The sequence below is a fragment of the Aquila chrysaetos genome, chromosome 8 (genome assembly GCF_900496995.4).
Source record: "Aquila chrysaetos chrysaetos chromosome 8, bAquChr1.4, whole genome shotgun sequence".
Classification (NCBI taxonomy): Eukaryota; Metazoa; Chordata; class Aves; order Accipitriformes; family Accipitridae; genus Aquila; species Aquila chrysaetos.
The window spans coordinates 26,601,431-26,627,179 of record NC_044011.1 but is presented as its reverse complement, the minus strand read 5'-3'; the positions used below and the strand labels follow the sequence as shown (position 1 = coordinate 26,627,179).

The window sequence follows — 25,749 nt, the reverse complement described above, 5'->3', positions numbered from 1 at the left end:
AAGATCAGTACCACACTTTGGTCTGCCTGTGAAAACCTAGCCCAGCTCACGTTTTCCCAGTTACTGTGTTGCCTACTTTTCTAGAGATATGTTGGCCCTCAAAAAGTTCAGTCCCACACACTTTTCTCTGCAATCTTACCCATCAACTTCTTTCTGTGACCCCGTTCTGCCCATCCACATGCCAACTACCCAAAACCAGACAACTCTTCTGGGCTCAGGCAAGGGAAGAGCAACAAGAAACACGTCTGTCACATTTTTCTGTTCTCCGTTCATCAGTCCATCATCAGTCCATTCTGCAAGGAGCTTTGTCGAGGACTAGATCCTTTCTGCAGTGTATAAGGTGGTTTCAGAAGACTGAAGAAAGGTAACTCTTTCTCCAATAGTTTAGGTTATCTTCAGAGTTACTTCTGTATCTCTTGTAATAGGAATGAAGACATATCAGCAAACTAGGGACTGCTCCTTCTCCTAATCAGCAGCCAGAGTGGATGGGGAAGATCTTCAGACTGTTAGTCCCTTCCTCCCTTCCTTCCCTGTGCCTCCTCCCTAAGCTTTCCTGGCTTTTAAAGCTTGCCTTTCAATTAGATCACTTCATACCAGCCTTAATCTTTGGTCTTTCTTCTTGGGGAATAACTACTTAAGGACTGTCATATTGAATCAAATCATATGATGACAGGGTTTGTGATCTTCCTCTACCAGTGACCTATAGCAGATGCTCTGGGCACTCCAGCATCTGTCCTCAGCTTTTGTACTTGGCTGTTTGAAGCTGCAGAAGACTCGAAGTTTGACCCAATTCTTGTCGCTTTCAATGATGCTTCCAGAGGTCTGATTAGTCTAGAAAATCACATACAACTCTTGGTCAGCTTTTGTTGAGCTTCCAGAAAGCAGGGAGCTCTGAGCACACCAACAGAACTGTCCTTGTACATCACCACACCAAGCTCGTGACAGCTCACACTTTCTTCTAAAGCCTCTGGGCTAGAAAGGCAACAAGGATTGACTTTTTTTTTTTTTAAATATTTTTTTTTACAATTAGTCCCCACATTAACCCTGGACATTTAATTTTTTAGTGTGCAAATGTGCTCACTTCCCTGAGCTTATGATTTTTGTATCTGACACACAACAACATATTGTCTTGCCTACAGGGCTGTTTTTCCCTCCTATGGAATATCCTCCATAGTGTCTGGTCAAGCCACTGCTCTCTCCTAAAGTGAAACAAGTACATTCTGAACCTGGATTTGTTCCTTGCTTCTGGGAAATAGCTTTATTGAAGGGTTTTGTTTTGGTTTTTTTCTTCCTTCCCTGAGACAATATATTGGCTCTGCTGCAGTGCTCCTGCTAGTGCATGGCCAGTTATTGCGCTATAATCAAAGCACATGATTGACTCAGGCTTTTAAGAAAGGTGGTATAGGGTTTACTCTGAGATATATGTGGGGACAGGAATACTTTCAACAATACAAGTCTCCTTTTATCATCTATTTTATTCTTATTTTACTCATAAATAATCTTCTGTGTGCTCAGAAAGCTATGCCTTAAAAAATCTCTTTTTCAAACTTTGGAATGAAGAGCTGGTAATCCTCCCTGTTGTTGCAATAGTACACTGGTGTGATAAACCATGTATATCACTGACAAAACAAGCATTTTTTGTAATCCAATGAAGCAAAGTCCATGCTTGCTCCAGAAGAACAAACATTTTTGCTTGGGAAGTTCACTCTGCTTTTAAGCTAGAAAATAATGATGTTGCAATTTAAATCCTCGTAGTACAGTTGATGTTCACTTAGCTTTGCTAAAAGCACTGGGCTTGCTTGGCAGTGAAAATTTCTCATTTAAAATCTCTCTCAGTTCATACAGGTATGCGTTTGTACATAAAACCACAGGAAAGTATACAAGCTTTCATATATGAAGGTTAAACCTTGCTAATGCAGGGACTCTAAAAATGAACTTCTGGAGTGCAACCATGGAAACAACAAAAAATGGGAATTCAGCTAGCTTTTCTGGCATTTGTGGATTTTTCCATGAAAGCACAACAAGTCATGGACTTAAAATGCACAATAGGCTTATTGTTTCACAATGCTTCTTTCTCCCCATTTTGGTGGAAAAACAAACCCAAGGCATAACCAAACATCAATGTAGAGCATGGCAAAGGAAGAAGTTAAACTTTCAGAACAGATGGAACTTTTTATGTAATTAGCACTTCAGCTGGCTGGATGGGCAGGAGCTAGAGCTAGTCAAGGGAAGCTGAATCAATACATCCATTTGATGCTTTTCCCCACTAGACTCCAGAGCGTTATGAAGTTTTACCAGCAGCCCAGAATTAAGCGAAATGAAACAAAAAGTTTTTATTTATTTGAAAAAAAAGTTTTCTAAATGAAGGTTATAGTCTCTTCAATACTTAGCTCTGCCTGCCTAAGAATTACAAATACATTGTTGGAAACAAGATAACACCCAAAATAGGGATGTGCAGATAATGCAAAATATCTTGTCTGTTGACTGATCACAGGCACTTTGCTAGCCTGCTCTCCAGTGTCCACGGGTGACTACTGGAGAGGGTATTCTTAACATTCTCATCAGCACTTGAAACCTCGACTTATCTCCTAATCCTACCAGCAACACATTTCAACAGCCACTTATGAATGCACAGCCACTACTGTGTGACTCATTTCCCAAAACACATAGCTGTCTGTTCTGGAGTCCGCTCTTTACCTTCCCTGCACTTCCATTTCAAATGGCACCACGGTGCTAATTTGTTATCTGTGATTGCTACAAAGCTCTGTCGGAGAAACCTGCTCCCATCAGTGGGCTCTGCCAGTATGGACGTGGAGTCAGCAGCTTCCCTTTGCTTCTCAGGTTGTAATGAAAGAGGACAACTACTGTTCCTTAAACAACACAGCCACGCTAAGTGTACTTACTGCAAAGTGCCAAACGTTCAGCAGTCGCTCTCCTTTGCAGGGGAGTGGCTCCTAAAGGGACTTACACAGAACTGCACGAATCACAGTGCTGGGTAAAATTAAGTCTGTAGTAATACCTAACAGCAGCTCCAGAGGCCCTTCTCTCCTCTCACTGTCAGGTCCTAGCCCTCACACTCACTTTCAGTGGCACAACTACAAGTTCGTTCTGCTGTACTACAAAATATAGCCCTGAAGCAGTGTAAGTAGGAATAAAAAGCGTGGGATGGCAGGGAGAAGGCTGGGAGACACTTTTACTCCAAAGCCACAGCATCACAGAGCTGTACCCAAAAGAAACTAAATTTCTCATTCTTCACGTAACGTGTTATCACATACACAATCAAGAATTGCGTATATTTCTGCTTCACTTTAAATGTTAAAAATATTAAATAACATTTACTGCATTACATAACCATATTCAGATTACAGACATGCAGCGTAGTCACATAATGGTGTTTAACTTCTTAATCCAAGTAGAGGCCCTTGAAGCATGCAAACGGAAACAGTTTTTACTACTGAACTTTTGAACCTCAGTTGAAGACTATGTGTCTGCTAAGAGAGACAAATTTATGATAGTTAGCATCACTGGCAGCCTGGGAACTTTCTGTTCATTGGCGATCCCAAGGACACACAAAAAAAAAGAGAAAACCCCTTTTTAGGCTTAATGAACCAAGTAATAAATTCACATTCTAAGGTTAACCAGAAGCCACTTCTAAGCAGTTACTCAGGGAAGTCCCCAAGACAAAGAAATATAAATATTACTAATTAGAAAAAAGTATGTCACTGTCGCCCTAAGCTGTAAAGGGAGCAATTAAAAATAAGAACAACCAGAGCGTAGCTGGAGACACCAGAGTAAAGAATAAGAACGAACTAATGGAATGAAAATCCCAGAAACCTTCAGCCTCACAGGCAGCCACCTACACTGTCACACGTGCAAAACTGTATTGTTTGTCTTTATGCAGAAAGGGCTTTGCTCAATGATATTTAGGAAATAAGTTCTAGCATAACCATCAATTTCTCCTCCTGCTTCACAGCCACACAAATAAGCTTCTTTTTTAACAGAACAAATGCAGTTCCTAAAAAAAATCCCCCATAAAATCTTATAATTCTCTGTACTACTCAAATACTCCACGTCCACTCCTACGATTGCAATCACGCAAGTACTGTGATGTTTGTGTGGCATACTAAATACTGTGAAATTAAAAGCTGGATTCTGTTTCCTAGCCAATAGCATTAAGAAATAGGGTCACTGCACGGCAACTGAACAAGGAAGTCTAGAAATGGCTGTGTTTTGACAACTTCTGGCTTACAGTATTTAAAGAAAACCAACCAAACTATAACACATGCCAAGCCCTGACACACGTACTACGTGCACAGTTACACATGTACTAGATTCTATGCCAATGACTCGCCATAATCAGCTCAATGGGATATTTTGGTGTGTTAACTAAACTACAAAAGTAAGCTTTGGCAGGGAACAGACCATCCTTCTCTCCCAGATTTAAGCTGGGGACATAAGGTTGTACAGTTAATGACTTAAACCCAGCAAGATTAGGCCTTGTGATTATAATCTGATGTTTCCGAACAGAATTTTTCATATGCTGTTTATGAAATAGGGAAGATCATGCTTTAAAAAAAAACATACCTTAAAAAGCGTCACAGTAATTTCAACATTTTCAGGAACAGGCCATACCACCACCCCACGATATGGGTTCTTGATTCCAGGCTGCCAGCTATGAGCCTAAAGGAAGAAAAGAAACAGTCATCTTTAAAGCCATTATAAAAGTGCTGACTCAACTCCCACGGGACCCAGTGCATGTAGGTAGAAGTAACATGTCACTGACTCTAAAAAGGCTGTGTTCTTAAACCTATGACTCTGCTGAACACTATAAAGAACATCATTAAGAATGACAGTAAGGAAACTCAGACCACTAGCAGGCTGCTTTTTTTTTTTTTTCCCCACTGAACTAAGCTGTTCCTCACAAGGTCCTAAACTCTGTTTTTTTAAGTACATAGCATAGGTCAGGACAGTCAGAGCCTTGCAAAAAAATTAAGGCCGTAAGGCCAGAGCTTCTGTGGAAAGCTGAACTTTATTTTGTTTTTATCCAGATGAAGGAATGCTTTTATTTAAAGAACACATGAGTACAGCACACAGTGCTGGCTTAACCACATTTACACCTAAATAGAGGAAAACCACAGTTTTATTTAAGAAAAAAAAAAAGAAAACAATGATTTATAATACAGATTAAATGCTACTAAAACATTTACATTCTTAAGACTTAATATGCTGGGGTACCTACACCTAGAAAAGATAATGAAAAAAACAACAGTTAAATAGACTGAGAACTTGTCTACCTTTGAGTATCAATTTGGATTGACGTATGGTCTGTATTTACATTTTAACAGCTAGTCCTGAAAACAACCATGTATGAGCATTTCTGTTGTGGAAGTACGCTTTTTTCCAAGCTCAACTTAACCCATTTTGCGATGCTGTAAGATAAATGAAGGAAGGATGCTGATGCACAAGTGACTGCTGAGGAGCAGGGGTGTTATTAGAAATCTGTGGAAGTTTTATCAGGAAAGAATGTATAAACTATTCACTTATCTGAAGCCAATTAACTGGGCTTTTTTTTTTTTTTTTTTTTTTTTTTTTTTTCTAGAGCATCACTCATTGCAGTTTTATACTCCTTCCAACACTCAGAACTTCAGGTTAAGACTGGCTATTAGAATAAATTTTTGCTATGGTAAGGTTAGTAGGACTTGTGCCTCAGGTTCTCAGGTACCCTAAGGTAGCCTGGGCAACTTTAAACTTGACTTTGCTATACCAAAGTGGGAAAGACAAAGATGGTGAAACATTCCCATTCAATCACATAGAGGCAATAACTCTGCCACTGTGTACTGTAAGCAGTGTGTGCTCCAGATGCCAGGTTTGTATCTGACAGCCCCATCACACATGCATGCTGCTTCATGAGCCCTGTTACATTCAGCTGGGCTTTCACTGGAGCCTGTAGCATCACAGGTACCTCCGGTGGACTTGCTCTTACTCTAATCCCTCAATCCTCACAAAGCAGAGGTCTGCAGGTTAACTGCAGGTGACAATAACTGCTAAGGCAGCAGGGACAAGGAAAGGAAGGACAAAGGGAGAGGCAGAGGAGTTGGGAAGAGATGTGAAGCTGAGGAACAGGGAGAATCCAGCCTGCACAGCCACCAGAGAAAAAAGCCCTACCTGCCTTCACAGCTACATGTGCACAGCATGCTCATTTCCATCCCGTTATTTTTTATTTTCTTGCTGAACATTGTCAGCTCTCCTGTGGTTTTATCACAAGTTTTTCCATCTTTGGTGTTCTGCTTAAAACCCCAGCTCCCGAAGATGCCTAATTAGATTAGAAATTTCAGTAAGTTTTATGCTTTGTGCTTGCCGAGTAAACTTAAATCATGACTTGGGGCATCCGAAGAAAGGAATTTAAAAAAAGAGCAACTTGAAAGAACCCAGTTTCCACTATTTTTAACTCCATGAATTTCAGCCTAATCTCATTATTCTAAAGCAGGCCTAGGATGAATTTCTGAATAACTGAGCAAACAAGACTCTTCATAGCTTTACTCTGTGAGTGTATTTTATAAGAAAAAGATGTTTTGTGAGCAGCAAAACACACCACAGTAGCTGTCATCCTCACCACAGCCACCCAAGCTTTAGCTTCTGTCTCCCTTCCACAGGACCCGCAGTCCCCCCCATCATTCTTAGCTTGCCTGATGGGGATATTCAGCAGGCACAAGGCAGCAATCCACAGCCAGGCACACGCTCACCTGACAGCTAGCCTGTGCTCATGTAGCATCTTGTAAGATAAACTCCATAGGGGCACTCCATCATCTTTCCAGATACCAATTTTCACAAAACTAATAGGAGCTCATGGCGTATCTGGAACCTGTGCTCTCCTGCTGGTTTTGGCCCATACTGACAATTATGTCAAACTTGCAATGTCCAACATCCAGGCACTGACAGCCTGCTCAGCTGAGGATCACTTGTTCCATTTATAAAACAAACTAGAAAATAAGCATTCACTGGTGCAGGCAAAGCTTTACTGCAAGCCCTTTATCAGCACTGCCTCCCACCAGGAGAGTTAGTAAGAAACAATAAACACACCCATGGATATATATATGATTTTCTGTCACTGTGTCAGGCATGTCACTGAAAGCAACAACCAGGAGACAAGCCCCAGCTAATGAGCTTTTAAAGCAAAGCTGTTCTGTGATCAGCTGAATGTTATTAAATCCTCCTTTGGCTTTGAAAAATAAACACTGTACCACACAAACAGCATGACAGAAAAAGATAACATCAAAACTACATCTGGGTTGTTGAGAAGGAGAAAGGGAAAGGGGAAAGCAGAGGAAGGGGTAACATCGATGATAAATTAACATGGAGAGTGTTATTCTAACACAATATTTCTCATTTCAGGGACCTCTGTGCTGCAATTTCTTGAAGTTACATCTGGCCTATATAAAAAAAAATTTTTCAACTCCCGAATTATAAGCCTTGACTTTGATATGTGAGCTGGATCAGGCCACCTCTTTGCAGCAGAATTGCCAATACTTCCAGACTGGGGATTGCTGCCAGGGCTCAGCCAAGGTGAGGCACTGCGTCTGCGCAGTACATTTCCACCCTAATCCTCGTCTCCAACTCGATTTCCCATTGGGTTGTGCCTTCTAGACCCACTTTTTCCTTATCTCCTTCTAGTCTTCATTAGCCATCTCTCCTTGTCTCTGAAGCCAAGGCGACAGAAGCTGCTAAGCAGAAGTGACTGCCAGCAGCAGGTGCCTCACCCACAGCCTTCCCCTTGCTGGACTCATCTCCTAAATCCAAGGGGCAAGAGCCATGGCCTGGAAAGAGAAGCAGAAATGCTTTGATGCATTTCAAGGAGAAAGGCAACTCCTCCCTTTTTCTGCCAGTGGAAAATGAGAGATGACATAGCAAGAAAGCTCTTTTAAATCAGGAAACAGGAGCTACAGGAGGGGTTGCTGAAATACCCTATAAATAGAGTAGGGCTGTGAATGACATTGTCCAACCTACAGCATTGCTCTGGCACAAAACTGATGACTGTTAGAGAAAGAATGCTGTTTAAGAAAGGACGTGGAGGTGAGCCTACAGACTTGCACAGGCACTTCAGGCTACCCAGTTTTGAGATCATTCCCCAGTTTGCTCTCTAAAACAACAGCAGTTACAATCCAAACAGCCTGCTTTGCAATGTACCATATATGAAGTTGTGAACATCACAACAACTATTCTGCTGTACTTGACCTAGAAAGACAGACTTGGTACCTGTGCAGTTTTGGCCTCTGGTTCCATTGAGAAGGAAAGAATCTTTAAAAATAGATCAAAATCAGCAACTTACGGGGCCAGATAATTAAAATGTTAAGTGCTCCATATGATAATGCACATACAACACACCAAAGGGCTTACAAACTGTACTCAAAATTAGTGAAACACTCCTGAAAATACTCAATCTGTTGTCAAGCAGCCTTCAATAGTCAGTAATTTCAAACACAAAGAGTGCGCTCTGATGTGTGTGCAAATTCTCAACATTAGTAATACTTAAGCTACTATCAGCAAGGTACAGTCTCTCCATTCTTGGTAACTGTCCACTTCTTCGTTGTATGAAACAGCAGTTTTACACACCACTCTCACCTCATGCACAGGCTAGACAAACTCCAGTCTTGTTTTCCAGTAGTGTCTGCTGGAGAGCACAGATTGGGCTTACTTTTATGAGCGGACTTAATTGCAAAAGTAACATACCCCAGCATTGCTGAAACTCTTGTACCAAATGGTGAAACGTCACAGAAGACTATAAAGCTACTCCATCTAGTTCAACATATGGCAATACATTGATCGAACAAAAGAAGATGAGACTAGCTCACCCAAGGGCTGCCTTTTGTACGCCACCTTTCCTTATAATTACCCAAGGGGCTGACCTTGACCATATGAAACTGCCTCCCACTCTGCAGGCAAACTTGGACAGCAAAATACAAATATATTTCTGCAAAACTTGGAAGAAACCAGGTAATTTTATAAACACTGGGTTTTTTTAAACACTCTCCTCCAATCTAAAAAAACAGTTACTATAAATTCTCTGTAATATAAGAAAGTGTATAAACATTTATAAATCCAGTGTTATCCTCTTACAGGGAAGAACGGGAGGTAGCAAAACCAAAAAACCCTACCAAACCTACACCAGAATTTTTTTAGCCAGTTCTTGGGGGAGGTGGGGGGGAAGAACAAACAACAAAACATGGAGACACTGAATATAAACCTTCCCTTACAGTCACTGCTCAGCTGTCTAGATGATAGAATATAAACGGAACGATCTTTTAAATATGAATTAAAAATGATAAAGTTGAACACAGCCCCGAATCTGGAACTTTGGTTTCAAACATGGAGTTAATAAATGCCACCACCAGCTGTTCATCACTTCATCATGAAGAAAATAAGGCAGATGCAGGCAAATTAGCTAACTAGAGTACCTTATGGAAGCCACTGTATGTAGGGGATTTCATGACCTGGCAACATGTGCCATTCTTATCACGACCAACTCTGTTTATTGGGGCTTACGCTTTTCCTTGTCTCTACAAAAACCTCTTTCCTGACCCTTCAAAACCAAAACATTACATTATTTCAAGAGCCTACCCTTCCAGATGCTTTACGTTACCCATCTGCTTTCTCCCTTCTTCACTACCACCTCATCTCATCCTGCCTGTTGTGCAGCATAATTGCAAGTTACTTTCCCGTAAGATCCTAAAGCCAACCATAATATTTTAAGCTTCCTGCAAATTATGGAACAGTTTATATTTATGAATCAAAAATATGTTCCTATAGCCAAGCCCTGGTTTTTTAAAAGCCAAAGTCAGAAACAGACCTATCATTATGCCTCACCTGCGGCCCCAGAAGTGGCTTTATCATGAGCCAGCGAGCTGCTGCTTTTCTTTCCCTGATAAAATTTTTGCCAACTGTCTATGATCAGACCAGCTCTGCTACTTGTCTCTATGACAGGCTGTTCAGGGCACAAGAGCCAAGCAGAAGCTTGTCTGGCTCCAATAGTGCCTAGGGCAGCTCAGCTTGTAAGGATAATCCCTCTTCTTCAGTGTTATCCAGGCAGAACACTTAAACAGGAAGAGAAAAAAAAAAAATAATTAATGAATAACTCAAAGAGGAGGAGCTGACATTAAGCAGTCAGATCCTTCATCTGGTGCCTCCATGCTAGCAGCGTGGCTTGTACAGACCAAGCATTGCTCCGATTTGCCCTATGCGAGGACTCCCACCAAAGCCATACATCATCTGGGGACAGCCAGAGGTCAATATGATCCAGTTGCTAACAGACCCGCTGGAAAAGGAATGGACTGAGAAGAGCTGCCAATTCTCCCACACCAAAGGAAACCTCAACTGGCAGTTTGTGGATGGCTTCTTCTTCTGTACCATAGCTCAGTATCACAAAGGGAGGACACAAATTAAAGACTGTACTCCAGACTACAGCTTGCATCCCCACGATCATCTTGAAATCACTGTGCTTGGCCCTCCAGTTAAAGAGAGAGGCTGGGCACCCGAACAACGTTCCTGTCGTACTCCCATCCTGGGATGCAGTCCAAAAAACCCAGCACATGCCAAAGAAGAAAGCTCAAAGCCCTGGTAATGCCAGGCAGCCTTCGTTCAACCCATTGCTGTCCATTTCCCTTGAGAGTAGACAAGGAAACTAGTAGATTCCCACAGGTCTTCCCATGAATGTCTTCCAATTCATCAGCACACACGTGTTACACTGTAATTATGCATCCAAGTATTACTGCTAAAAAGCTACAGAAAGACTGCTAAGCTTAGAAAATGAGCAAAAACTCGTCTTCACTAGGAAACATTCTCTAGCACTGGGCTAGCTGTTCAAGCTTAATTTCACACGTACACATTCATGACATATTCCTTAAATACATGATTCATGCCATTTCTTTCACCAAACCTTGCCTTATCCACTGCTTACAATAGATGATGCTCAGATAGAGCCTCTTCCCCTTCTCATCAAGCAGTTTCTGGCCTTATCTATTGGGCTGCTTATTAAAAAAAAACCCAAACAAGCCACAAACTAACAAACAAAGCCCCCAAAACTGAATGCTGTTATTTTTTTCTCATAGTTTCTGGGACATCCATCACTGCATCTCAGAATGTCACCAAAATTTAACTTTATGGGATCCCTGGAAAAAAGAAGGGTATTATGGCCCCCAATTTACAAGCAGCGAAAGAATAGCCAGTTTCCACCAATTTGGCAGTGTCTTCTTAAATCAGCAATGACCTTACTTTATAGGGATCCAGCATGAAACAACCTTTTGTTTTGTCTTCCAAAGCAGATGTTTTTCACTTCAACTGTAAGGATGGCTGCTCAACACCGCTGCAAGTCAGTCTCCATGCCCCAAACACCCACAAAATGTAAAGATACATCAAATCTAGCTGTAATATTCTATCTAGCCTCAGTCAGGAACTTTGTAGATGAGGATGGGACCAAACTGAACTCCCCAAGGCAGCATTTAACCACATAACAGCGAGGCACTCTTTTCTGCTCATATCCTATACCTTCTTTAACAAACACCCTCCAACTTCTTTATCACTTAAGCTGTTTTGCTCACTCAGTGAGCAAACTCAGTCCTCTTGTTCTCCCTAACTACTGTCTGCTCAACGAGGCAGCAACGCTGTAGGAAAACAATTTGCAATTGCCTTATTAAAGACTATACCATATGCCTAAAATGGTACAGACCAACCATTAGAATGACTCATCCTAATTTTGACTGCTTACATTTGCAACCCAATATGATTTCCTTACTTTACTAACAAACCAAGAAGCCCCAGGAGTGCCATTACTGAACTGTGCTGGTCCCAGGCAGTCATTGGCATGTCAGAGTCACAACATGCCTTTATAACTCCAGTCAGTGAAGAAGCTGGTAGTGACAGGCAGGGCTAGCACTAGGCAATGAGGTAGCCAGAAAAGGCAACAGATTGCCAAGGACAGCAAAACAGATGACCCAACTGCTGCTTTATTGATGGCATATCCTTGAAAAAAGGCTGGATGGGCTGCTGTTGTGGACAACAAGGGATCCTTTTTACTCCCTACATATAGATCCTTTTTATTCCTTGTCCCTCTGCTTCTCTTGGCTCTGCTCTTAGCGTTCAAGTCTTTTCCCTGTTCCCAACATTGTTCCTTCTCCTCTGTGTTTAAACAGTTTTTGATAAACCTGCAGCAGAAGTGCTGAAATCACAGCCAAGGCACCTTCCTTCTGCTTTGATACAAAAAGGATCTTTGAAGAATAATTCTGTCAGGTTCTCAGAAGCAAGTGCAAATTTGATTCTTCAGAGGTGTATAATTCAACCATAAGCCTGTATGTGTTCACAGGAATAGCAGACACTACCTCCTTGACATCATGGCAACATCTCTTTTCAAATTGAAATTTCTTAGTTCAAAGCCTGGAAATGCGAGAGCATCTCAGTGAAATGAAGGTAAACATATTTACAACACATTTTTCCCTTGTTGTACAGTAGAACAAAGACATTCCCCCCCCCTCAAAAAAAAAAAAAAAAAAAAAAAAAAAAAAAAAAAAAAAAAAAAAAAAGTCCAAAAGCCCAGGGCCTGAAAACCTGGGGACAACATGCTAGCATTGACAGGGTACAGAAGAAGAAGAATTAAGCAAGTCCACTGCTACAAGCTCCACCTTCTGTACCTTCTGTAAACTATGGATGCTGATAACCATCTAAATGAGGTAGCAAGCCTCACCTACCTGATTGTGATGAAAACAACATTTGCACCAGCAGATAGGTGACTTCCCTCCCTCCCCAAGCTGAAAGTTCATTTTGGTTCTAGGATTGCTGAGTAATTCTGCCAAACACAGCAAAGCTGCAAATCACCATTTTCTGTAAACTCCTGGCACACACAATGAAGATCCCAAACCATACAGAGCCATCTTGTCTTGACACACCCCTTGAAAAGCATCGAAATCAGACTTGCCCAGAAAGAAGGGATCCCAGAATAGAGGTATAAGTAACTTAAATCTGCACTAAGGTCAGTAACTGTGGGATACATTTATGGTCCTGTATCCATCCATCAGACTGCCATTTAAACGCCCTTTCTAAATAGTTATTGCTTTTCATTTGCAACACTTTAAAACTTAGTATAATTTAACATATCTACAGCTCCTATCCTATGTTTCCCATAGTAACAACTAAAATATTCAGACTCCTGCACATGATGTCTCTCATTATTTCTTCTAACCAAGAGACCACTGTAGTTTACTTGGAAAGAAAGTATGTGGGCCAAAAGGCATATCAAAATCATAGAAAACCACAAAAATAAGGGCTTCAAAGGACATCAAGAACTCAGCTTTCAGCTCAACAGCATCTCAAGATTACATTAGTCAAGCAGGCCAGTGCCAGTATATGTCCATAGCACCATCATACCATCTTCGAAGTTGCACCACATTTTTGGTTAACATATCTCTTGTACTTTCCCAGTACAAGAGAGACATGGAGCTACTAGAGAGAGTCCAGCAAAGGGCCACAAAAATGTTTAAGGGACTGGATCATCTCTCACAGGAGGAAAAGCTGAGAGAGCTGGGACTGTTTGGCCTGGAGAAGACAAGGCTCAGAGGAAGGGGGATCTTATCAATGTATATAAATACCTGAAGGGAGGGTACAAAGAAGACAGAGCCAAGTTCTTCTCAGTGGTGCCCAATGACAAGACAAGAGGCAATGGGCACAAAGTGAAACAGGAGGTTCGCTCTGAACATCAGGAAACACTTTTTCACTGTGAGGGTGACCAAGCACTGGCACTGGTTGCCCTGGCACAGCCCTGAGAGGCTGTGGTGTCTCCCACCTTGGAGATATTCAAAAGCTATCTGGACACAGTCCTGGGCAATCACCTCTAGGTGGCCCTGCTTAAGCAGAGGGGTTGGACCAGACATCCTCCAGCCTCAACTATTCTGCAAGTTGGTAAACTATCTGTTAGGGATATCCCTCATTATCCCTAACAATCGGAAAAGTTCAGAAATCATAACCTCCAAGGAAGTCTTTACAACATCTTTACAGTAAGTTAAGACCTCATCCCTCTCTTCCTCCTTCTCAAAGAAGCTGAAGAACACAGACAGTTATTAATGCCTTGTACTCACTGAGCCCAGTGTCTGTCAAAAAATAAAATACGAGGAAATATTCATTTGATTTGCTTCCAAGAAAGCAATTAGATGAAAAAAAAAAAGTCGAATAAAGTATTTTACTGGCAGGATGACTAAGAGAACAAGAACATTTATTGATCTACAGTCTTAGACCAAAACAGCTCAAATCATATCAACTACCTAAGCTTTAAAATTAACTCTATCGTCTGCCCATGCCTCAGGGCCACTCAGCCACTTTCAGAGTACCTTCGTGGGATCTTACTAAGCATGACTTAATTAGTTAGTGAAAGACTTTTCTGAGTCTCAGGTAAATCTGCCAGTTTATCCAAAAGTTGCTTCTACTGCCTGGTAACCAAAAGAGAGGACACTCACAGGAGGACATATCCTGGAACTTTATGGCCCAGCTGAAAAAACTTCAAGCCCAAAAAGCTGAGCTAGTGTCAGAAAATTCTCTTGCCTCAGTGAAATGTTGCTCTTGAAGCCTACAGCATCATGCCCATAACACCACAGGCAGAAAACCGTCACTTCACAAAGCCCTGCTGGACTTTTGTTAGGGCTTCTGTTTCTGAACATATTCTGAATCTCAGCAAACCAGTCATTCATGGACAAAAATACCTTGCTTCTCACCAAGCTTTTCAGGGTTACAATGCTTGTGTAAGTATTAAATTTACTGTTCCATATTATCTTTGTCTGTTCTACAGAAATTAAATGAAACTAAGATAGAAAAGTTATCATAGGGTAAGCCACAACAGACACCATACATCAGCAGTTACTGCCTAGATATATATACACCATGCTCTAAATTCAAGGTAACTTGAGATAGTTTATCCTTCAATGAAAGAGGAATAGTCTGACTGGCTTTGCTGCAGAGTACGAACATGGAACAGGAGCAACTACCTTGGAAAATGTGCCAGACTAAGTTCACTCCCTTGTTTACTAACCAGGTAACAGCTTTGGGTTTTCATACCCTGAAGCAGAATTTAGGATGCACACACTGGAGCAGGCATTTGGTTGTGCAGTCAAGTACTTTCAGTCAGTAACCAGCCTTTAGGTAAAACAGCTTAAAATAGTTTAGATCTCAAGTTAAAAGACAAAATACAGCAAATATGCATGACAATCAGAAAAATAAGTCAGAAAAAGAGGAGTACCAGTAAAAAGAACTCCAAAGTCTCTCCTGAGTAAGGTAGGAAAACGTGTATCACATTTTCTAAACATTGAAGTTCTTCAACATATGATTATTTCAAGGTATCTTCTCTATCATGGGTGCCCTCTCTCCACCATCCCAGAGTTCTTGAAGTATCATTTTGAGTTACATGCATACGCCAAAAAACCCAGGAGCTTAGACCATCTCTATTTAACTGAATTAAAGAATTACTAAAAGGCTGAGTTCCAAAACTTCCCCTCTGGTCCAGACCACTTGCCGTAAGCCTTACCAGGGTGAGATACAACAGCTGTGGGGAGAGGGAATGAGCAAGTACAGGTGAGTTACCTCAAAGAGGAGATGGTCCTGGGAAGGGAGGAAACAAGCACACACTCCTGTCCCCTGCAAACCTGCCCAGTGGTTAGGATACTTCTTTTCCTCAGCTCATTCATGTTGCCCTTCTCAAGCTTTTGGACAGATGGGGGACAGCCCTATACCAGAGGGCACAAGGCAACAAAAGAAATCCTGCTATACGACCAGTGTTCAAAGACCTTTGCTTGCCTGCTGTATGCATGAAATAGGCTCCCCTGGGCAACAACAACTGACTGCTAGGATTGACAAAAGATTTTACTCTTATTAGTCAATAATACAATACCATACAAGACATTGTCATATTGGACACTGAAGAAGTTTAGAAATGATTGCCATTTGTTTCAATCTCAGTGTAAATGGGGAGTGTTGTGGGTTTCATTTTCTATGGAAACCAAGCCACACACAGAGAATGTCTCACCTTTCCCTTCACCCCAGACCCAAAGGAGGCTCCACAGAGGCTAACTACATCTTACTGTCAGAGCAGTAAAATTCAGCAGTCTGGACAAACTGAGCACCATTTAACAAAGAGACAGTAATCTCATAAGGCTTTCAGATTTCTTACTGCAGGAAGAAAAGTAAGGTGAAGCTCACAGAAGAGAGGGCTACTCTGCTTGCAAACTTTTACATATCAAAAAACCCAAGCGCACGCAAGACAAACTTTATGAACACCCAAATACTAGAAAGACTTCACTTGGAGCTTCCCTTTCCTCAGGCTACCAAGTCATTAGCCATAAAACACAAATTCACATGCTTCCTCACAGCGTTTGTGGAAGTAAAATGTTAACATTTAATTCAAATATACAATACTAGCTGAAAAAGCCTGCGTTTATTCTTTTTGATTTGTAGTATTTTCTAGTTGAGAAATAGCCTCTTATTCAGACTTTATCTCCCTATTGCAGTCATGTCAGATTCTTTATTACTTCTTTTTATTATTATGTTTAATACACTTTTAGTAGTGAAACAGATTCTCCTTTCTAATTAGGTCTAGCAATTAATAACTGAAATTGAACTGATGATGATACAGTTCTGCTAAACAAATAACCAAAGCTGAAATCAGAGTTAACTGTTTCCATAAATTAGCATTATCAACAGCTTCTTATTCTGAACTTTATGGCTAAACTGAGTTGAAAAGAAACACAATTAAAATATTTCTCATTTATTTGGCTGCTCCCCACACTCAAGAAACCAGTCCCTCAAACAGCTGACCCTTCTTGTCACTGAAATTGGGACTTATTAAGCAATCAACTAACCTTAGAGGATTTTCTTCGGCTTCTTCTTGTCCAAACCACCACTAGTTTATCTGGCTGCCTGTTGAAGATAAGGAAGAAACAGCTTAATTTACAACAAGATCAATATGTAAACAGTTTATGTTAAAACTCTTGCAATACATAATGACATCCTTAGTGGATACATTATCTCTTAAAAATAGCTCATCTAAAAACCACTCTCAACATTGGTCATCTAACAAGAAAAATAACATGTATTTATAGAAAATGGCTGTCCTCCAATCCACACACTAATGTCATTGTTCTCCTCCTGCTCTCCTTGCATGTGGGCATCTCTCCAGAGCCAGCAGCACACCTGAGCAGAAACTCTTCCATGGGGCAGAGAACAGGATCCAGCCTCTTCAAAGACACCCTGGAAACAATCCAGTACCCCAAATAAACATCAGTGCAAGCTCTAGTTTGAATTCCTATGCAGACATATTGAAAAGGTACCGCTAAGCAGCAAAGAAAACAGGCAATTTCACTTTTTCATCCCCAAAGGATTATTTTTCTACTTGAATACCTCAAACAACAAGAGAATCAAGTCCTATATTACTCCTCAACATCTCCTTGGATGACGAGGGACAGATAAATCAGTGCTTCCTCAACTTTTACTCAGAAGGAGAAACATGCTGAAACTCAGTGTGGCTCTCCAAGCAATTGTTTATTTGGTATTTGTAATGAATGTACATGGAAAACTCAAAGGACACTTCCAGTACAAATTATTTTCTCTTTAAATTTCTTAAAATTTATTTCTTGGTTAATAGTTACAGCCCAATTACTTCTACCTTATTAGTTTTACAGTTGTCTCAGTGGTTTTTTTTGATATTGACCTAACTTCCAGGCTTCTTTTTTTGGCCCATGATACACTTCCCATTGTATGGCCACACTTCTGGTCCTACTTCCAGACCCACAACTCCTCTTCCGGAGGCTCCTGACGCTCCATTCCAGCTTTGTTTTCTGGCTGATGACCCAAATTCCATCAACAAGCCTGACTGCAAATCCACCCACAAATGATTTTCAATGGAGTTCACATCTCCACTTAAAAGCACTAAACCTGTGACTCTGCCTGGAAAAAAATTGCTGCTTGGATTTTTGAGACACTGGTGTAAGAATCCTTGTGTTTCTAAAGCCAACAGCAAACCCTGTTTCATGTTTAAAAAAAATCATGGGGGGAAAAACAAAACGTATCTTGACTTTTTCTTGGTAACATCCAATGCGCTCAAATCATTATTGAAAGATGCACCCAAAAAATCCACACAAGTATTCTGAATTAAAAAAAGCAGTGTTCACACTGTTATCCCAGTATTTTCCTCACAGGGAGACCACTTACTTCATAACTAACTTTTCAAATGAGAACCCAACTGGTTTAATAGTCATTCTAAGCACGGAAGCGCTGGCTGCTGTATTATATACCTTCCCATTGAGCTGTTCATAATTTCTGCAGGCTACAATAAAACTAATACATCACCTATGATTTACATTGAAACCCCCTCTCAAACTAAAGTTCTCCTGAAAAACAGAGTTAAAGGCAGATGCTGCAAAGGAAATTAAGACACAAGCCTTTATTTGCTATTCTGTATTGCACCTTACTCCTTTAATATATCCTTTAATTTCCAGGTTGGGATAAATTGAAAGTGAAATAACCTACTGCATTTAACTGTGCAAATTCACTCTTATGGCTTGTTTAGGTGACCTAAACTATAGGTTGGCTCTCGTCGTGGTTTAACCCCAGCCAGAAACTAAGCACCACACAGCCACTTGCTCACTCCCCCTCCACCCAGTGGGATAGGGGAGAGAATCAGGGAAAAAAGTAAGACTCAGGGGTTGAGATAAGAACAGTTTAATAGAACAGAAAGGAAGAAAATAATAATAATAATAATAATTTTTATTATTATTATTACAATAATAAAAGGCTTAGAATATACAAAACAAGTGATGCATAATGCAGTTGCTCACCACTTGCCAAGCAATGCCCAGTTAGCTCCCAAGCAGTGATCCCCCCAGGCAAACTGCCCCCAGTTTATATACTGGGCATGACGTCACATGGTATGGAATACCCCTTTGGCCAGTTTGGGTCAGCTGTCCTGGCTGTGTCCCCTCCCAACTTCTTGTGCCCCTCCAGCCTTCTTGCTGGCTGGGCATGAGAAGCTGAAAAGTCCTTGACTTAGTATATAAACACTACTTAGCAACAACTAAGTTATCAACATTATTCTCATACTAAATCCAAAACATAACACTATACCAGGTACTAGAAGGAAAATTAACTCTATCCCAGCTGAAACCAGGACACTCTGCTTGTGGCTTCTCCTGCAAAATCTTGCTCAGTAATGAGGTCATACTGTTGTACTTCAAAAGTTCTTTGCTCACTTGGTGTCAGGTGCGTTAGGTTCTCATCTGTTGGCACATACCCCCATTCACTTTGATGGGAGCTGTGTTTGTGCCACCAGGAAAAAAAAAACACCCCCAAGCAATTTCCTTGAAGCGAAGCAATCCAAACCCATGCCTACAATAAACAATTTTTTCCAGAGTTATTTGACTTAGCACTTTAAACTGACTTATTCCCATTTCAGAAACTAGCTTGTGAACCAAATTTCATCTAACCTTGACTCATTCAATCCTAAGCTTGCCTCTGAGCACAAAAAATGCCAAAAGCAGGGGAAGGTGGGGGGGGGGAGAAAAAGAGAAAAAAGTTAAAAGAAGATGCATTCCTGCAGTACCAGTGGTTACACTGAAGACAACCCTCCCTCCAAGAGTGGGACTCTGTGTCCCAGGAATCACACAAATAGGAGCTTCAGTAGGAAAAGGCAGGACAACGCCTGCAGAGGTTAAGAGCACAAGTCCACACTGCCACCAGCTCTCCACCTCTTCTCCCTCTCATCTAAAGGGACACAGTGCTCAGCAGAATGTCTCCTCCCTGTTTCTTCTCGCCAGCACAGCCAGCCGCTATACTTGCCGTGGCATTGGCCTGCTCAGGTGTACAGGAACACCAGCTATCAGAAACACCCAAGAGACAAAAAGACATTCTTCATGGTATACTTAGTAGATCATGAAAACATTGAATTCCAACACATGGATTTCAAGAGTAGATTTCCACACGTTTTCATCAGAAGAGCACTCAGTTCTCCAGAGTTCCTGTGAGGGAGGCTAAGAAGGATCCTGCACAGGTCCCTTTCTTCCCTGCAGCTCCAGCTCAGGTAATGGTGACACCACATTGTCCCTCTAGATCTGTTTTGATCTTGTCTTATTTATCTTGGCATCAGAAGTTATTTTTTCTTACAATGGCACTGGATAATCTTCCCAGGGGGGAAACATGCCACAAGCTGGAAAAGTAAAGCAGAACACTCAGCTCCACATGGTGCCAACATCTAAACCAGGAGGCCAGCACCCAGTGGAGATGGCCCAAGAACAGTTACATACGTGTGCAAACAAATGGGCCAAAAGAAGCAAGACAGCAAAGCAAAGCGAGGAAACAGGAGGAGTGTCAGCGTCAGTGCCGAAGCAAGTCGATTCAATGTAGAAAGGAATCCATACCTGCACTCCTGCAACACAGATATTTTTCATTACGAGGTACTCTAGAAGAGACGCATGGCTATGCCATATGCCTCAAGAAAAGACAAGAGTGAAGAAGAGGCTATATGTAGACACAACACAGTTATTCTGAAAAACTAAGTAGCATAAAACAATTGTCAGTGGTTGACAAGCCTCAATGCAGAAATCCTTCCAAGTGTGGACAGAAAAAAAAAAAAAAAAAAAAAAAAATCAGATATGGGCAGTAAAACATGACAGTCATCTCCTGTGATACTGGTATGCATGTGTTCCAGGTTGGTAACTGACCTTACATTTAATTCTAATTCTTTCATTTCATTTTAAACCATGCCATTGCTTGCTTGGCTTTACACAGGTTGTCAGAGACAGCTGGTGCTTCAATACAGTTCTTCAGCAGGAACTGTGCCTGCATCACATACACACACAGTTATCACCAAGCCTGGATTTATTTCCCTATTTTGAAGAACTCCCTCTGCCAGCAATATAAAGAAATACACTAAAATGAAAAAGCCAACTAGAGTCTCAATTCAGACTGAGAAGACCAAGCCATGCTGATGGGAGACCATGAGCAGCAATTGTTCCCCTAGGCTCTTTCACCAGTATATTTATTTTGTTAAGTACTAAGCATACTTTGCTCCTTCAGCTTCAAGTATGTATCTCCACATCCAGAGGTACTGCGCCAAAACAAAACAAGGAAGGTTACCAGAATATGGAGACAGAAAATGTAGCAAAATGGAACGGGGAGAGAAGGGAAGAGAAGAAAATATTCCCAAGGATGAGTTTCCCCACTAAGCATAGCACATGCTTAACTGAAACAACAGAGAAAGAACAGCAGTTTTTCTAAGGGATTTTCTTCAAGAAAGTCCCAAATCCAACAATTTAAAAATATCTCCATAGAACTGTTTTACAAATTAAGCCAAGAGCAACCTTTTCTTCCACAATCTGTTCATTGTTCTTATATGCCAATACACTTCTAGAAGAAAAAGCCCAGCTCATACTTTAATCGGCAAATTTGCATTCAAGGTTATTAGTGATGTCTCGGTGCTAGGAAATGGCCACACCCACATAATGCAGTTTGCTCATTTAAAGCATTTCAGACTTCTCCCCTCCTTCAACATCATAAAGCTGGGCTGCTCATTAACCAACAATAAAAGCAAATAAAATAACTTCTGACGAATTAGGCTGAACACTGGTTTTAGTATCCTTTGTAAGTTTACTCTGTAAACTCGGAGATCATTCCAAATACAAAATGCACAATGGTGCAAACTGAACAAATACTAATGGTCAGCTATAAAAAAAAATTTAGAAAATTAGTTTCCTGTGCTGCACAAACAACATTTCTTATTCGTTTAAACCCACCAGCTTTTAGATAGTCACTTATTCAGCTCCAGCAAAGCCAGTATGTTTAAGGTAAGGAATAACACACCACTAACCCTACAACAATGGGGTTGGAGTGGGGGAAAGAACTGGGTTTTAGCTGAACAGCTACATCTCCACGCCAAGTAATTGCTTCAATCTGTACAATTCAACACCACCAATCTTTCAGTGGGAATATTTAATACTGTACTGGAATCTAACGCGATCGGCTTGGTGGTGCTTTGCATTTCACCCCATGCCAGTATGCAGCATTGCCAAAGCAGCAGCAGCCCCCTGGGAGGGGGAGCTGAAAGAAGCCAGCAGCACTGGGGCATCAGACACTGCCACTGTGAAAGGCAGGGACCCAGCGGCAGGTGCTGAAGGATCCAGCTTTGATCCAAAAGATCGTATTTTATAAAGCCTACCATAAACTTGTATTTGCTGTTTACTCATTTTTGTGTGGTTCACAAGAAACTATCCCTGAAGAAAGGCAACTTATAGTAGTAAGCTTATTTAGTTATTTGCAAGTGAAACTTACTCAGCAAAGCAGGGAAGATTATGATTTCAAAGCTTGTGGCTCAGTAAAAGAGCTTCATCACTGCCCTGCATAGTAAGTAACTAAAATAAGATTTAAAATACAGATTAATAAAACATTTATAATTCAAAACCATGCTTGCTGTTCCTGTCAGATAGAAGCCATGATTCCGGTATCTTCAATTCTCCCATTGAAACAACTGATTTAAAAAATAAAATAAAATAAAATACTGGAACCAGACTTTGCCATATCCACAACTATTAAAGTAATAAAAACATTCCCCAGGCTGGAAAAAACTATGCCATCTGGTCATCACCTTATATGCCACAAATTTCACTGATTGAAAAGGAGGTTGTGCAAGATTCAAGGTCTTCTGGGGTTTGGTTTGATCATTCCAGGAAACATTTGCACAATATTTTGATTACAGAACTCTCCAAATATCATTTGTGAAAGAAGGACATAAAAGGTATCAGTCTCCTGTTAGCTCTTGTTTTGTAAACCTTTTAGCAGAAGCAGATAACATTAAGCAGGACCTATCTCTCCACCAAACTTACCATTTGATAAAAAACAAAACAAAACAAAACAAACTGTAAAAGACTTATGTTTAGAATCTGTTGTTGGAAAGAATTGCAAATGCACTTAACTTTAATTATGGCCACTGAAGCCAATGGAAGACCAATTACTAACAACCTTTTGGTGAAAGGAGAGAAAATAGGTAACAGTATTTGTTTATAACAAGGCATCATTAAATTTAATAACATTCAATAACCTTTAAATGCCTGTAATGCACAAGGTACCTTTTTTGTATGTACACAGACACACTACAGCCTGCATGTTTGTTTTGGCATCAAAATGCTCAAGTGTCAGGTTTTGCCTTCTCCCACCCCCCCTTTTTTTTTTTTCCAGTTGAGCTTGTTTTATTCTTACTGTGTTTGATATGAACTGCATTAATTATTATGGGCTGCTAGATTACTCTTGTGAAGCAAGCTTAAAGGAGTATAATTAACAAGAGAAGCAGCAGTGTTAGCACAATAGCATGCAGATGCACCTATTGAAGGATAAAAATAATTACTGGAAGACTAATGTCAAAGTACTTCTGATAAGAATTTTTTTTTTTTTTAAATAACCTTTTGTCCCCTCTGCATTGGGCATGCCAGCATGATGTGCAAGGTTTTCATTATGAACCAATCCTCCCTCCCCACGAGCACACAGCTTTCTACACAACTGCTGGAATGCTATCAAGGCTCTCTAATGGTTTCTCAAAAATAAATGTGATCAGTTCTATACCACCATTAATTTGGGATGAACATTACTTTTCCTCATTTTACAGATAATTACTTTGAAAAGCTCTCTTTGCAGTGTAGTCTTCTGCACTGGGACCTACACTATGCCAAGGAACTAATCATGGCCTTTCATGAGCCTTGTACTAAGGTTTTTCTCCTTCAGAATTTCCTGTTGGTCATGATCAATGAAATTCCACAGCTGCCTACAACTCCAGGAAGTGCAGTCAAGTCACCACCGATGCTTTAAACAGGCCTAGAGACGCTGGTAAGAATGATGTCATGTGTTGATGCATTTGTCAAATGAGCCCTCTTGCTGAGTGAAGGTACAGCACTGATTGCAAAAAACAGAAACATTAAGAAGAAAATAAAACACCATGCAGATAAAACCCATCTGAGCTAATTATAAGATGAAGTACAATTACGAGATGAAGCTTTGCAATTTTAAGAAGGGGTTTGGGGTTTTCTGCCCCACCTCCCCTTAACTTCCATGGTGGAAGTTAAGGGTATTCAAAACACTCTGTACCCAGACATCATTCAGCGTAGTTATACAAGATGCCAGGACATATCCACCAGCAAATTAAGGTAGGATGGCTGACATGTTCACCTGGCCTAGCCTGTCTGCTCCCACTTCACTGCGGACTCCTGCATAAGGCCTTTGAACAGACTTCTGAACCATGTCACAGCATTACCATGTCAGACTATCTGAATCAAAACAGCAGTCTCCCAACCTAACTTATTGCGGAATATGCATCAAGCCCCTAAAATAAGACAAAGCTTGTTCTTCCCTCACTGCAACCATCCAGTAGTCTTGGCAAGGCTGGGAAATTTCAAAAGAGAAACCTTTAAAACAGGCACAGCAAGAAGACACCATAGCTGAGATCCCTCCACTTCTGCATCTTCACTTTGTAGGCTTAACACAGAAAATTCCTCCTTCATTTCTTCCCACCAGAGGTCTCTTTTTTTTTTTTTTTTCCAAGACTACACAAGCTCTCAAAAGACCAGGATTTTCCCTGTGAACTGAATTTTATGGTTTTTTAATACATCTGCAGCTAAACGGACTGGCCCCAGCAAGACTTAAGTCTCAAGATTATGCTTTGCTTTTCAAAAGACGCTCTAGTCTGGCTTTGCTTGGTTTAAACAAAAAAGGGACAAAGCAAGACACTACAACTATTTTACAAGTGCAGTCATACCTACTGAATCTGCACAGCATCTATTTGCGAGGCTGAGCGTGGAATGTGTAGCATGTACTGCTGATGACTTGGTTTTCTTAAACCAAACACAAACGAAGTTTGCAGAATGAGCCGGATTAAACAAAGGCCAAGTTCATCCATTATTCAGAACAGCCGACAAGGGCAGATTCAGCTTCATTTTTCAAGGAGTTATTGCAGCAAAGAATCTTAAGCAAAACAATCTCAACAGGACTATCTAGCAAATCTTTTCTTAAAGTTTTTTGCAACAGAATTTTATATTGCAGAATACACAAACTGACCCTAGTCTTCAGAAATTGTGTTCTTTAACGTCCTTTTGGCAGTAACAGGAGGATTTGTCGACTAGGCCCTGAATTTTACATTACATCCAGCTGCCCTCCATGTAGAAGCTTTCTTTGCCTGGTCCAATTTAGCCTTGCTTGTCCCAAGGAGGGGTTAAGAGTACTGCACCAGAAGGACCAAGTGGATATCTTATCTCACTCTGCTATAATCATAGACATTTCCCTTAGGCAGACATTTACTCCAGCAATGCTTAGTTCACGTGTTTACACTACACATCCTACCACACCAGAGCTTAGAAATACCTCCCAATACTCCATAACAAACAATTCCTACAGAAAACAAGAGCTGCTTAAGGCCACCTAAAAGCTTGCTTGTAATTCCAACCTTCCCGGTCAAGTAAGTTCAGAGCATTAGAACATCACTAAATTCAGGTCAGGTTTTTGTGCGTGGCTAGCAGGAGCTCAGGCTAACTGGCAGGGAGGAGTACAGGCTAATGGAGCCATTCAGACAAACCTTAAATGGAAAGAGCGGAGCATGTTGCTTTATAGTGGAAAGTTCACAGGAGGCTACCATGAGTCAGATCTTTCTCAGACGCACGATCTTCCTTTTTATGTTCTTTTTTCAGAATATTTAGTCAT

General features: G+C 40.8%; 1 protein-coding gene across 12 annotated transcripts in view; it reads right to left on the bottom strand.

Moving 5' to 3' along the window:
• The window catches only part of EHBP1 (EH domain binding protein 1), a 231,399-nt gene that overhangs the window by 181,418 nt on the left and 24,232 nt on the right, over positions 1-25,749 (bottom strand). For all 12 annotated transcript variants that reach the window (XM_030021257.2, XM_030021255.1, XM_030021258.1 and 9 more), the window contains exons 3-4: positions 16,884-16,941; positions 4,585-4,680 (exon numbers count right to left, since the gene is read on the bottom strand). In XM_030021257.2, coding sequence (XP_029877117.1) covers positions 4,585-4,680; positions 16,884-16,941 — 154 coding nt within the window. The remainder of the gene's footprint in view (positions 1-4,584; positions 4,681-16,883; positions 16,942-25,749) is intronic.